At 42.3% G+C, this 15860-nt stretch overlaps 1 protein-coding gene across 1 annotated transcript in view; it reads right to left on the reverse strand.

The window, feature by feature from the left end:
- Nucleotides 1–15860, reverse strand: part of LOC143100252 (voltage-dependent calcium channel subunit alpha-2/delta-1) — a 112434-nt gene that overhangs the window by 59944 nt on the left and 36630 nt on the right. The window contains exon 4 of the mRNA XM_076263242.1: nt 10192–10251. Coding sequence (XP_076119357.1) covers nt 10192–10251 — 60 coding nt within the window. The remainder of the gene's footprint in view (nt 1–10191; nt 10252–15860) is intronic.

The raw sequence follows: 15860 nt of genomic DNA on the forward strand, positions 1-15860 counted from the left end.
TTATACAAGTAGAATAATAGCAAAAATAAGGGACGTTACCAATATGCCACAATAGATTATATACTCAATAAAAATGATAAAAATTTTGATTTTTGCTCAGAAACCACTGGTTTACTACACAGACTACTGATTTTCCCTTTTACACAAAGAAAACTGCAAATATTATATTTTAATACTGTTGTAGACAGCAAAACTTCTTCATCACAATTTGTGGAATTTCGGTAACGTCAGCTAAATACAGAAATTCTAAATAAATCCCTTAAAAGTTAACCAATCTTTCTGAAACTAACTGAGGGTGTTAAGGGGGTCCCCTACAACAGGAATTGATGGTAAAACACTTGCCTCACTAATGCACAACTTGCAAGGAACACACACAATATAAAAGCTTCAAGTCCATAGTAACATATATGATCCAAGGGGCTCTTTTCGGCCAAATATTTTGACAAAAATTAAAAACCGGAGTGAATAGGAGGGAATTATTATGGTCAAGGTATAGCACCAAATGAGATCCAGAATCTGTAAAAACATTTTAAATCCCCCTTGAAATGGTGGATATAGGACTTATGGCATTTTGGTAACCTCTCACACTTTTAAATGGCCATAACATTTATTTAACTAAGGTTATGACTCTAAATAAAATATATGATAAAGAGAAGGATGGTCACATCAGGTTTATGTGTAAAAGTATCTACAGAGACCATATTTGAGTTGTTGGAGAGTGAAAAAAGAGCAATGTTACAAAAATGCCACTTCCCTACAGCTAGAGAGAGAGAGAGAGAGAGAGAGAGAGAGATTAGAATTTGCTGAGCCACAGGCAGCATGTTGTGCTGCTATGCACTTCAGGTCAGCTTTTAATGAGATCATAGGGGGAATTAATCTTAGACCAATTATCTTCAAAAAAGGAGACCAAAACTACACAGTGCACACACACACACACACACACACACACACACACACACACACTCCTCCACCCCTGCAACTAACCACTGTCACACTGCCAAACCAAATAACACAGACCTCTTGTTTACAGATAAGCAACCTCATTTGCTTCATAATTCCCAATAAACAATGTAAAGGTCAGTAACATTTTGAGAATCCATGAAACCCCATCTATAAAACATCTGAACACCATTAATTATTCTTTATAGTAGGGGGGCCTATGTGTCTAATTTGGGGGCTTGTGGGGTTCGCATGTTAATTTTTTAACATTTTTTGAAAGTTTTGAAGGACCCAAATCAAATTCAGAAAAGGTCAAATTTAGTGTTTTGTCCATAAACCTCACATTGCTGGTATTATAGCATAGGGTTTGGTGCCAAAAAGCAAAGATATTCTACAAGGTAGTGTGCAAAAGTGGACCACATAAACAATACAACATTACAAAACATTTTTAGGCTGATGATTGATCTCTTTAACAAGAAATTGTCTGCTTAAAAAAATAATACTACAATATCAATACTATCAATTCATGCCTATTAGTGTGCTTGAGTGTAGGCCTAGCCTGCTCTGCCAGTTCTTGTCTACACCCATTCAGAGCGCAAAGTGCAGAGATCTCTGTTAAATCAAGTTTAATAGACTTTTACATAGCTAGTACCAGCTGAAGTCTGTAAGGCCTTCCATAGCCTATGTAAGTGTGAAGAAAAGAAAGGGTAAAAGGATCAGATAGACAAACAGACAGGTGAGTGTCTCTCTCTGTGTGTGTGTGTGTGTGTGTGTGTGTGTGTGTGTGTGTGTGTGTGTTAGAGAGAGTAAGACAAAAAGAGACACTGGGCTGTATTTTGGGCCACCAGCGCATGGCGTAATACTCGTTATTCACCCGGAAAGTTGAATTTGGTATTTTGCACGTTTATTTTTTAAGCATTGCGCCCAGGGGTGTGGCAATTAACAACCTAAGGAGGGACCTATCACGTTGTCTAAAAATCGCTATCATACACCACCTAAACCTGGTCAGAAGTCAATGGCGAGTTGTTCATATGCTATTTTAAGAGCGCATGTCAACAGTCATATTGGCAGGTGCACGCACCATCCTTCTGTCATTCATGAACGCACACCAGCGCACGTCCATGCAAAGCATTACAAATTGCACGATTACAATGGGAAACATAATTAGAATAAAGATATTACGAAATACTGTACATCTCATAATGAGTAGTTATTCACCATCATTTGCAAATTGGTAATGACGGTTAAAAGTGATTAGGGGAGAGGCGAGAGACACGTAGGTATGGAGCACAGCTGAAGACGCACTGTCACGAGATATAAGCAACTCCTCTGCAGGATAAATGTTGTTTTATTCAGTCATTTGAGCAACATTAGGGTAAGTGTTGCTTTTTCCAGCCTATGTTTTCGATGGTAACCCATTGTCAGTCAATAGTGAAAGTAACTGCATATACGTAACTGTCTTGTCGTTGACTGACTCCTTGGTGAAGTTAGTTTCACTTTGCCAATGAGTTCAAATAATAGACGAGTGCAAATGCGTGAAGGCTATGCTAGATTTTAGTAAAGCATGGTTTAAGAATGACTATTCCATACGGTCTTGCAAGCAGCCTCCTTCAAATGTGCCGTTGAATGCCAAAATACCGATGCATTTATTTGACATATCGCGCGTTGCGCCGTTAAAGGGAATGACAGATGTCATTCTCATTGGTTTAAAATGATGTTACGCCCCAAACACACCCATATGACTGATTAAAAGACCTAGGAACACCTTGTTACGCCATGCGCTCCACTTTTGAGAAGGAAAACCCTCCCAATGTGAACTGGACATCCTACTAAATTTGAATAGACTTTTGACGAGTGACGATGCACTTTAGAATGTCATGATAGGGCCCACTAGCAGTTGGCTGTTGATGGCTGTCAGTTATAGAATTTAGAATATCGAATAACCTGAAGCACATAGTGCTCTGTTCTTCATGGTTAGTGATATTAGTGACCTTCTAGCCTTCTACATTTGAGCAAGCACATTTTCATAGTTCATGGTGGCACAGTCTAGTTAGGTTATATTCTGAGGTGTGTCCTTCTTTTAGTCAGGTGATGGCACACATATTCTAAAAGAAACAGATTTTGGGCTATGTATCCAGTGGCAGATATGTGTGGACTTGTGAAGGACCCATCACTAGAGACATATGGCAAATTTCTTGTTTTTGTCCATGAGAGAGTATGGAGATGGTGATCACAGATCAACCAACAATTACAATGTTACAGTGCAGTTATTTTACAACAGAACAAAGCAGTTTGGCACAGGAACTGCTACAAATCCACCGGTAACAGTGAGCATCTGCAGAATGCTAAGATTCGCTACTAGAAATCATGTGAAGCAGGCAGGACTCAGTGTCTTCAGAAAAGACGTGGTAGACCATCTTCTGAACCTGCAGCAACAACTGCAACTGCATCAAGTCCATCTAGAGGGACTTTGTACACTTGTTCAGCAGCAGCTGCTGCCAGCATAGATAAGTGCTTCTTCTGTCAGAAGCAGACAAAAGAGCGTCTTCATGAGGTGTCCTCTTTCAATGCAGGCAACCAACCAAGAGATATAAGTAATATTTTGAAGTCAATTACTTTTAACAGGTAGCCAGTGTAAAGATGCTAGGATGGGGGAAATATGTTCATATTTTTTGTGTGTGTGAGCAGCTGCATTTTGTATAAGCTGTAAGTTCTTGAGACAGGTATAATTACAGCCAGCCTAATAGCATTGCAATAGTCCATCCTGGTGACAAAGGCATGGATTAATTTCTCTGTATCTGGTAAGGATAAGGACTTCCTTATCTTTGAAATGTTCCTTAAATGGTAAAATGAAGTTTTGGTGATTTGTTGTATGTGATTATTTAGTGCTAGGTCCTGGTCAATTATAACTCCTAGGTTTTTAACACTTGTGGATGAGGTCAGTGGAAGATCACTATATGTACACTGTAAAAAATAACATTACATCTTACTGCAGTAACACAAGTATACTTTACTTACTATAGGCTGACCTAGTGTTCTTACTAGAGTAACATTGGTAATGTGCCGAACTTGCATCAATGGGGTCTAAAACTTGAGATACACGAGTAAGCTTCACAACTCAGACCTGAGTAAACTGGACTCACGCAGTGCACACGCGCACAGTCAGCAGAGGGAGCATTCTGGATTCCACAGCCAACGGTCGGCAGTGTGTTACGGTGTGGCTGACTGTTGGGATGGGAGTGTAACGCAGCTTCACCAGTGACTTGCTCTGTCCGGTAAGTTTACAGTATGTATTAATGTGTCAAATGTTTACAGTATAGGTTGAACTAACAGCATTTGTGCAAAACTGTACATTCGGTTTCATTAACAGCTGGGGTAATGTTAAGTTCAACTTGCTAAGTGGCCGATAACAGTAACCATAAGCTTGAGTGTGGTTTGAAAAGTGCGGGGTACCCCTTATGTAAGCTATTCATCCATTCAACGCTGCATTACAATATGCTCAACAGTAGTGTTGCGCCGGTTAAGGTTTGCAGCTAACTGATAGCAGCTATGCGAGTTAACATTGCCTCAGACCATGCGGAGCAGAAAACAAATATTCTAGGTATTCAAGCCCTTTGATATTTTTTGTTATCGAAGTTATGAGGAAGTGGTGGCGCCTGGGGTCTAGAACTAGGCTGTATAAATTTGCCAATAGCAGTTGTCTTCATGAGCTCTTAATAAGGTTTAGTTCTAACGTTTCTCATGAGAAACGCTTGCTAGCATGCTAAGTTGATTCAAAACGTGTAAAGATTAAACTGTGTATGGTTTACGTTGATATTCCTACTGTATTGATAAAACAATTAGGATAATTGGACTCATAACCTTACTGACTGAGAAAGCCATGGTCTTTTATCTAAAATCTTTCGTTGTGATTTAGCAAGAGGACTTAGGTTGCAGTGTGTGGAATTTAAACGAATGTGCCGTTATTGAGGTGCAAAATGGCGTCATATAATTCCAACATATGATTGACATTTTAAATTCTATTGTGATAAATGTACTAGGCCTGAAGCAATAGAGCTGTTTTAGTTAAACATGGCCAATAGATGCATATTGATAATAATTTTGCCCTCTTTTTCTTTTTGCAGTTGGAAAACTGAAAATGCAGAGCAATGAACTGGACATGTAAGTTGTGCTTGTTTGGATGTGAAGTCAGAGGTCAGTTGCTCAAACACTACAGATTGAAACATGGAGGTTACACCAGAATACGACCGAAAAAAACTGAGGGTGGTGAAAACTGGCCAACGCATCACCGGTTCCTCACTCCCCTCCATCAAGGCCATCCAGGGCAAGTGATGCTTGCGTAAGGCGCGCAGCATCATCAAAGACTGTTCTCACCTCAACCACAGACTGTTCACCCCACTCCCCTCTGGGAGGCGTTACAGGTCTCTCTGCACCCGAACCAGCAGGTTCAGAGGAAGCTTCTTCCCTGCGGCTGTCACCCTACTGAACTCTAGCTCTACATCCCGGTGACAACCAACCAACTAAGCCCCCACCCGATGCCTCCTTGCCTGTGCCTGTTGAGGTGTCCACCATGACCATGGAAACCTTGACGGGGGACACCCACCCCCGCGGACAATTGCATTACTCTATCCCACCCATAGGGCCCTATTTTAATGGTCTGAAACGGAAGTGTCTTCGCGCAAAACGCAAGTGACTTTGTGGGCGGATCTTAGGCGCTGATGCTATTTTACCGGCGGGATATTGACTGTTGCGCCCGACGCAAATCTAAAATGGGGTGGTCTGAAGTAGCTACATTAATCATGGGTGTGGTTTGGGCGTAACGTGCAATAAACCAATCAGAGCGTCATCTCACATTCCCTTTAACAACAGGCACGCTTGTTCCATAGCTGATTGCTATGGTGGCGTATTTGCCAGGCGCAGCCAGGAGCGTTCACAGCGCTATAATCACTGTTCAGTTGGGAACAGTTAGCTATTGATTTTTCCTCTTGACAAAATGTAATACAGAATTGTCACAAAGACATACTTTCCGATGTTTTGGGATCATTCTCACTGAATCATGAGGTTATGAATGCATGGTGATATATTTGCAATGTACAATGTAATCTAACATTACCTCTCTATAGACAATGCATATCTTCTGTCAGTTAATCTCTTCTCTCCCGTGCTGCCGCTGGGGCATTTGGGTTAAATGGCATCGGCATGCAGTTCAACATCACGTCTCCTTAAGTCCTCTAACATTTCCTAATTTATGTCATCAACACATCAGTGATTCGTGAAAATGTGTACGCTAGATTTATGCCTATTTTCACATGGACACCACACTGATTTCCCTCGAGTGGTAATATTTTTCTTTGAAATTATGTATGGTTTACAGAAATGGGAACTACATTGTAGATGAGAGGAGCTAAGTGTGCGTTGCGCAGCACAGGCGGCCAAGCAAGGGCTTCGTTTAAGTTGACCTAACTTTCAACTCTGCACAGTATCCCATTAACTGCGTGACAGTAGACTATTTACAATATTTTCTGTAAAGCAGAGTTTGTAAACACGTTATCATCAACTTAATTCACGCACAACATTTATTTGAGCAGGAGAGAGAATAACAATGAATGGATGCAGCAACTACAGAAATTGTACAGAAATTGTAACCATACTTGCTGCTTTCTTGTACTATCTGTTGCTGGTTAACAGCACATGAAAAGCTGATTTAAGCTAATTCACTAACTCAAGACTTCAAGGCCATCATGGATATAAAACGTTTTTTGAAAATAACGAAAGGATGGAGGGAACATAGCAAAGCTTGGTGCTTAAAACCTTACACAACGGTAAATTGGAACAAAACTAAAAGTAACTTTAGCCTTTATAGGGCTGTAGCCTATAAAGTTGTCCAGATTAATAGGTCGTAATTAAGCGTTGTTGTAAAGATATTGCATGTAGATGTTGTACTATATAGGCTACTAAATATTTAGGTCACCAATGCACGAACAAAACCGGGAAATGGACAAATATTATCAAGGCTTTGAATGTTTCCGTCTGTGCACGGAGGTGTCTGTAGATTGGTGTGCAACGCATTCATTCATGCAGGCCTGTGGTCATGCATGCGCCCTTAAAATAGCATCTGCATTTTCGCCACAGACTTTAGACCAGGGAGTTCCTGGTCTGTGGCGGAATTGTTTTCTGAAACTGCAAAATATCAACAGTGAACGTTTGCGCCGGAACACGCCCCGTCTTTTCGCTGAACCGCCCCCGTGGGCGCAATCGAATTCCCTAATTTACAGGCATGTACCTGTGGAGGGAAAATTCCAATATGCGCTGACTGCAAAATAGGAAAGACAAACTACTACTGTTATAATGTTACTGTTTCTGCACTACATTACTGTTACCACACTGCACATAGCTGTATACTGTACATATATGTCTATATGGTTCATACCGAATATCCATATTTATTCTGCTAATACACTGCACATATTTATACCTAATTTATATTACTCTAAACCACCTTCTGTAAACCAACTGTATACTACTGTTTACACCGCATATTTCTTATCCTGTCTATGCACCACCTGTCTTTGTATATCACATTGCATTTTTCTGCTTTTTTTGCACTTCTAGTTAGACGCAAACTGCATTTTGTTGTCTTTGTACTTGTACTCTGCAAAATGACAATAAAGTTATCTAATCTAATAGTGCCAACTATTTGTGTACATTCTGCAAGTAAACTTTACTATCCAACATAAAGTACCCTTTACAACTCAAAGTAAGGGTAACTCATTTAACAGTAGTAAATACAACTTTGTTTTTAAGTAAGCTTTACTCGAGGGCATGAAGTAAACTTTACTAGTTGGAAGTAAGTAACCAGAACTTTAAAGTCTTAAGTAAGGATAACTTCTTCTAAGTAAGCATTACTTGTAGACATCAAGTAAACATAACTTGGACGAGAAAAGTTTTGTTTACTTAACTTATTTAAGGCAACGAGTTTCCACCCTTTTTTCAAGTAACCATTACTTATTATTTTTTACAGTGTAGCCTGTGATGTGGATAGGATATCCCTCATCTATTTAGAACCTAAAGCCATAACTTCTGTTTTATCTGAGTTCAAAAGCAGGAAATTATTTGTCATCCGTGTCTTTATATCTCTTATACAGTACATGTGTCAAGTTTGGCTAACAGGGTTAATTCATCAGGTTTTATGGAGAGGTATAGTTGTGTATCATCTGCTAACAGTACTGAGCCTTGAGGCCCTCCATATGTTACCATAATCTGGGTAGATGGTTTATTATGGACCTGTACAAATTGTTGATGGTTAGGAAGGTGTGATCTAAACCAAGCAAGTGCTGAGTCTTTGATGCCAAATTTTCAAGCCTAAGTAGTATGTCATGGTCTAAGGTATCAGTCCAGGAGGACCAGTATTGATACAAGGCTAGGTTTTTTGAGGGAGGGCTTAACAGATGTCTTAAACGACTGCTGTACATGCCTTGATAGCATTGAATTATTTATAATCTAGAGCAAAACATTATCCAGGAAAGGGAGAGCAGTCTTAAGAAGGTGGAAATTGTGGAGGTGAGATCTAATATGTTGTGTATATGTAAATGAATTAAATGTTGTTCGAGGTCTCATCTGTTATGTTTTTGCTATCTTTCAGCCATGGAGTATGTGTATTTGGTGAAACTGATTGGTTGTTGATCTTATCTCTAATTGTTTGACATACAATCATAATACTGACATACAATACTGTTGAAAATAACTGTTTTGTGAACTTTATTCAACATAGCCAGTGATTTAGGCGAAATGTATGGTGTTAATTACAGTGTAATATACAATTTCAAAAAAATAGGGTTGAAACAGGTAAAAAAAATGGAGACATAATTTTTCTCCATGTTCAATGACCTCTAAAGACAGTCCAACAACTCTCCAAAAATTAACATTTCAAACCCACAGAAACCACATAGGCCCCCTGACTATTATATGAATTATTGCTATGAGGATATAGAACAGCATGTTTTCAATTAAGGATAGCTATAAATGCAAAAAGATAGCACCATTGCAAGCCCGGGTGCACAACGTGCTATTTTTAACTGGATGCCTGATATGTAAAGGGTACAACTACCCCGGCCAATTAACTAACAGCATGGCAATGTGATCCTTACGAGTAACAACGACGGTGTTACGGTGTCAAGCATATTCTCACTCATCATCCAGTAAATAAACTAATGAACAAGCACAGATCAAAGGGAGAGTGTGTGTGTGTGTGTGTGAGAAAGAGAGAGAGAGAGAGAGAGAGAGAGAGAGACAGAGAGAAGGAAGACATTTTGAAATTAAGACGGAATAGAGATAGATAAAAGAGGGAAGCAAAGAAAAATGGCTGAAGAATCAGTGAGTGTGTGTGAGTGTGTGTGTGTGTGTGTGTGTGTGTGTGTGTGTGTGTGTGTGTGTGTATGAGAGACAGAGAGAAAGAGCAAGATAGGTGAAGGGATCACTTGTAAAACAAGTACTATGGCATTCAGGGCATGCACTTGCAGTGAAATCAATCTTTAAAATGCATGCTAAAAGCGTCCCAGTTGAAATTTAGCCAATACACATACAAGGTGTGTGCTCACCATGAAATCAGATCTATTAACCAAACCTCATGCTTCAGTCTCACTCTGTCCTGCTCTCTCCTTCCTCTCTCTCAGAACCCCCCCCCCCCACACACACACACACACATACAGGTCGGTCACACTGGGTCATTCTCTGCAACTAAGCTTCACCCAGAGTGTTACTGTAGGTCAGAGGGAAGCTGCCTGACACTTCCTAATCAGACTCCCTTCAGCCTTTCTCCAACCACACTGCTCAGCCCATTACAGAACATGTGCTCACAGCCAGACCCACTCCCAAACCGCAGCAGTGGCCATTCATTTTTCATTTCATTCCACCACTTATTTCCTCTCCTCCAACTGGGAGAGAATAACATCCTTTTCTCTGACAGCGAGAGACAGAGAGAGAGAGAGAAAGAGTGGAAGCCTAGCTTATGAATGCATTATGGTGTCGCCAAATACAAACTCTTAGGGGAGTCTGTCTTGCTTCTTGCATTATGTCTTTGCACTTAGCAGTAATATTCATTCAGAAGCAGGCTATGCTAAGGGCAATTATAAAGGAGTGGATAACAGGGGCAAAGCATGGGTGCCCACCCCCTCCCATCCCCCATAGCAAACAGCATGGGGGTGATTTTTGTGTTTTGTTGTATCATAGTACAAATGACATAACAAAACTCACCTGAAGGTCATCCTTCCACTGATGTTCCTCCTGAAAGTTCTCCGCTGCAGTGGCAAGAGCCTGAACAGAGGAGAGTGAATTAAAGACAGACAGAGAGAGAGAGTCAGAGAAAGAGATGAAGGGAAAGAGAGAGAGAGGGAGATGGGGAGGGAAGGAAAGAGAGACACACAGAGGATGGCAAATTGTTATTGCGTTATTGATCATCTCCACTGAGTGGGACAGTCACCAATCCATTAGGCCTGGCTTTTATGGCTACAGAGGCAGTTGACCTCAAAATGCTCCTGCCTTTTGCGCCTTCTTTCCCCAGCAACAAAACCCCAAACATATACAAATATAGCCGTTCATAATTATGCCATTCGTTTAGGCATCTGCATTGAGAATTAAATCTCCCAAAATGCTAAAGCTGCATTGTATCCAGGCATCAGCAAGAAATAAAATCATGAAAATGTATGATTTTTTTCCCCACTTTGGGGAGCCTTTCTGTCTCATTCCCTACCATCCCTTCCATCCCAGATAACCATATACCGTCTCCACCCCCCCCCCAACCCCCCAGAAGAGAACTGGATATTTTTGTTTGTGTTCTTGTGTCAACATGAATGATTCTCCATTGTAAAGCCTGGCAGAGGCGGAGACTTATTATGCTTTCTCACACATGGGCGAGCTGAGCACAGATCCCACATCAAAAGTCTCATCTCGATTACAAAGACAATTTGGAAAGAAGGAGGTGGAAAAAGGAGTCTGTTTTTCTCCCTCTGTTTGTGCCGACCACATCATCAACTTCCCATTCAGAAACAGCACCCCAGTGCAGTGCTGCACACAGTATTTCATTATGACCTCTGGACATAACACAGAAATATTAAAAGATGAACTCCACTTCCACAGAAAAACCGTTTCTGCTGTGAAAAGGTGCTCTTACAATGGAACAGAAATTGAACATGATGTGGGAGAGCGGCTCTTGCAATGGCCATCATTTTTTTGCGCCCACGGTTGTTCCGTCACAATCCTGTCCAATTTGGCAGGGAGCCGGAGAAACACGAGGAGATTGCCGGCGTTCACACGCCCCGCTCCCTTGTTCTGCGCTGCCCACAGTGGGGGCCACCACCATCCCTATGGTAATGAGCCATCAGGTGCCCAAGATCTGCCCTTTCCCAGGGCCAGAAAAAAAAAAACACTTGGTGCAGATTTGACAGCAGCAAGGCAAGGCGTCGGTGCCGGCATCACTGGGAAAAGGCCAAGCTAGGCCATTGCGGCTGCTCTGGCAGAGCCCACCTGGAAAGGTTAATGGGATGATGAGTGTCGGCGGGTTGATCTCATATTAGAGAGTTTATCTCCTCCTGCTGAGGGAAGCCAAAACCACCCACCCCCCCTCCCCCACCGGCAACACTCTCGGAGACAGATGAATGGAGTGAGGGGAGGGGGGAGGTTGGGGTGCGGGCTCACCTGTCCACCCATCACGTTTAGAATGAACAGCCGGACGTGGAGTGACATGCAAATGTGCTGGAGGCTATGGGCCAGAGCATCTGGGCTGTCAGGGAAGAGGTTATGGAGTGAGACGTCACTCTGAGAGGAAGTTATGAAAGTACGTGATGAGGGCACCTGTACTTTAAATTGCAGCTGCACCAGAGCAGAGTGATGAAATGAGATATAAATGCATACATTCATTTAAAGCTAGTTACTCAATTAGCTAGTCTGTTACAATATTGTTAGCTTGCTTGTTTAAAACATTTAATATACTGCTCATGAGCAGCGAAGCTGTGTCTATAGAAGCTACTGTAGTTGGGAATGTGCCCACCCTGGCTTTTCATATCTTTCGGTTTTAAAATAATCCTTCAAAAGTCTCTGAATATGTCTTTTTGTTTGCCCTAAAGAGGATCTCATGCTCCCCGCTCTAATTGTGCCACCCAGAATTTTGGAGTGCCCAATGCTCCTGCTCATGACTACATTAAATAATTAGACACAGCAGACACATCCAGTGAAAGACTAAATTAAACTGAAACCAGTACACCCACCCATAATCTACACTTGCAACAGGAGTCCACCCCCAGCTGTCCCTTACCACTTATCTACGGCCAAGAAACATCTGACCGTGTCATTCCTGACCTCACACCACCTCCTTATGAGCGGGGTCCATAACACCACTTTTAAATCAGACTCCTCTTGTTATTCCCATTAGAGCAGCACCGCGCTGGCTTAAGCAGTGACTGTACAGCAGTTTACACCACCACGTCAGCCCCTCCTGATACCTGATCAGGCGTTGAGAAGATGAGTGGGTGCGTTCACTTAGCCGTGGCCAGCCTCAATTGTGCCCTCTCAGCACCCGCGCTTGTGAGGAGGGCCCTCTTTTAGCCCCCGGCTGCTGCCCGCTGGCGAAGCTGTCGGTAATGCGAGTGAGGAGCGACTCGAGTGGCACTCTTGCCCAGCGTGGTGTTTGGCTTTAAGTAAACAGCTGTCTCTCAGAGCGGAGGACGACGAGCTGCCGGAGGAGGCTTCTCACTCCAGTGGGAGCATCAGGGCTAAGGGGGTATCAGGAGGAGGCTGTCAAGTCTTTTAAGTCTGACTTATTTACTGTTCAGTTGGGGTGTCTAGTAAACTGGAGAAAGTTTGGAAAGAAAAACTGCGACAAGATAATCAAGTCCTGATTTTTTTTTTCAGTGAGGTATATTTTTTATAATGAAGTTTTTTCAATAAAGGTTTCACTTATAAAATATGCAATAAATCAGTCATCATTTTTGACATATGCCACATTTGATCTCATTAAGTGATTTATTTGTGAGCACACTTGTCCTAACCCCAAATTGCACAGATAGCATAGCTCCAGCCAGACATTTCCCCACATCAACCATGCTCTCTATGCAAGGCATGTTGTTTCTATTACAGACTGTTGATCTTGTAACTGCACAGTCATAGCCTCAGTTACAACGCTGTAACTGTACAGCCAATGCCTCCTCTTATCATGTATGTGTACATGCTTCCCAACAAGACATGTATACATAATTAATTTGTGCTGTGGTGAATACATCAAAAACCAAGCTAACGAAAGAGGCTAGGTAATGGAGAAAACAATACAAAACAATAATCAATCAGCCTGGCCTGACTAGAAATATCTGTCAGAATACCGAGCCAGTGCTCTGTCTGTGGCATCATTGGCGTTTCCTTGCAGTCCCTGGGCCCGTGCCGTTCCATCAGCTCTCACATCTAACGCCCACCACCACGCTCCCACTTGAGCCACTCACTGCACCGTCCACTCCAGCCATCGGTCTCCAGGGAAGACATGAGCGTGTGAGGATGTGTGTCTCTCGCGTGGGAGGATGTGTCACTCTCCTCCCACTCCCCCATGTCACTCAGACACAAGCACCCACAGGGATCTGACACATGGCTCGCAAGTCAAGATGACCGTGGCGTGCAACATGCGTGTAAATATTTCTGCTCACGTTCTCCATGGTGTGTTGACTGAGGGAGGCTCGGGCTAACAACAAGAGCATGCAGCTAATTAGCTAAAAGCTTTTAGCCGATAGCGGATTTGGCTATGACGTATTCTTGCTTTAAAAAACAACACAACAACAAACAAAACAAAAAACAGAAAACATACTCCCAGCACTGAAGGGACTTTTTGTGCATTACAAAACATTTATCTATACTTTCTCACATGCATCCTCCCCAGAGTTCTGAATATTAAGTTAATTTAGATGAATGCGTGCCAGTGTGCATTTGGAAGGGCTTCATGGCGTTTGAGAGCACTCTAGAAAATGGATGGGCTGGGCTCTGTATGCTTCTCACAGTACCACTCAGCATTGACAATAGCACATAAATATCCCATGGACTGACAAGGACCACAGTGCACCAACACAACACAACCCAACCCAACCCAATATAACACAACACAACATATACGAATGTAACACACAAACTAGAAAAGCAGTCCTGAACACACTACAACACACTAACCTGGGAGGGGTTGCTCTAACAGCAGATGATGGCATGTCACCAACAGATCAGAAACATACACTTACACACACACTCATCCACATAGACACAGACACAGACATACACACACACACAGAGATACACACACACACACACACCCACATACACAACCACAACTGACTATCCAGACTCTCCTCCCCAAGACTGAAAGCCTGGGCTTTGGTCCAGGCGTCTCAGCACCTCCTCTGCTAAAAATACTCCCCCATAGCCATCAGCCTCCAGCCTGCTCCAGCAAGCCTCTGGAGGACAGATCAATCTTCAAAGGAATCCAGCCTTTAAAGGAGATGCCTGCTGTGGAAAAGACCTCTGTCTGAGGTAAATAGCACTGCACGTGATGGAAATGGTCTACATATGGATGGTGTTTACATTACTACCTGGTAGCTGTGTGCAGGACAACAATCATAAACAATATAAACATTGTAATATGTGTTCTAAGAAGATTGAGAGGGAGTTGAGATGCAGTTTTCTGAGGCCTTGAATTAAAACTGTAGACACTGGGTCTTATGAGTCCAACTCAATAATTAAAATGAGAATTCACTTATTTCCCCAAAATGATTAGCTTTTCCAATCTTTCCCGCATGGGTGATTTTAATTATCAGCCCCAGACGATAACTGAAGTGTAAAATCCATAATCAGTTCCCTATACAATAACCCTGTATGATTGGAAAAAAGATGACCGTTTACTGTGATTTTTTTCTTTTCTTTTCGTTTCATAGAGAGTGAGAGAGAACCCAAAGAACGAAATGTGTGAACGCAAGAATGCAAAGGAGCATGCGTTAGTAACAGTGCAACGTTGCCATGGTCACCGTTGCCAGGCGAGCCTCATTAGGAGGCGAAGTTCATTAGTGCTCCTCTCTCTCTCTAGCTGTCACAGAGGAGGGGTCCTTGGAGACGAGCCGGTGGAGACCCAGTCTGAAATATGACTCTCACTTACACTTCCTCACTCCCCCCATCCCACCCACCCACTCATTTGTTCACTTACTCACCCATTCCCTTCCTCAGCTCCCCTCCCCAGCCCACAGCTGCAACCATCAGTTCAGGCCCCTCACTCAGCACAGACTGCTGCCATTCTCCAGACCAGGCTTTAGTGAAAAACAACCAAGCATGTGTTTCCATTTGCTTCCTTTGTTTATTTGTTCTGTTTGTTTTTTTCTAATGTCAGTCCTCCATCTCCTTCTTACCTATAAAAGCAACTGACAAGATTTCATTACAGTTTTATTTATTTTCCCCTCCCCTATTTTTATGACCGCAAAGTACTCTGAAGTTTGAATGGAAATACAGATAACACTCATTATATTCTGTGATTTAAGCAAGGTACCAAAAGCTCCAGAATTGTAGTCTAACACAAGTTAGACTCATCCACCAAGCGACATTTCATTAAGCCCCCACTCCGCACTGGCTAGCTGCTCTACCAGATGCATTGCTCTGAGCTCCGAGCAGAATGTCCTTGTTAAGTATCTGCCCTTTTCATCTGTTTCCTTATAATGTGCTTAGAGAACAAAATGACGAGAATGTCATTATGGACAGGAGGTAGCTCAGACTGCCATTTAAAAAAAAGAAGAAAAAAAACTCTGCTTGATTCAGTTCACCACACGCTGTGAGCTACATCTAAGGACGGAGGCACGCTGGCTTGCTGCTTTGTTCAACCCCCTTGACCAGCTCAGAGTCTGGTCTGTGTGAGGCTA

This window comes from Alosa pseudoharengus, unplaced genomic scaffold (assembly GCF_046254945.1).
Source record: "Alosa pseudoharengus isolate Yale_2024_CS ecotype anadromous, Long Island Sound unplaced genomic scaffold, YU_APseudo_1.1 YU_APseudo_1.1_scf_10, whole genome shotgun sequence".
Taxonomy (NCBI): domain Eukaryota; kingdom Metazoa; phylum Chordata; class Actinopteri; order Clupeiformes; family Clupeidae; genus Alosa; species Alosa pseudoharengus.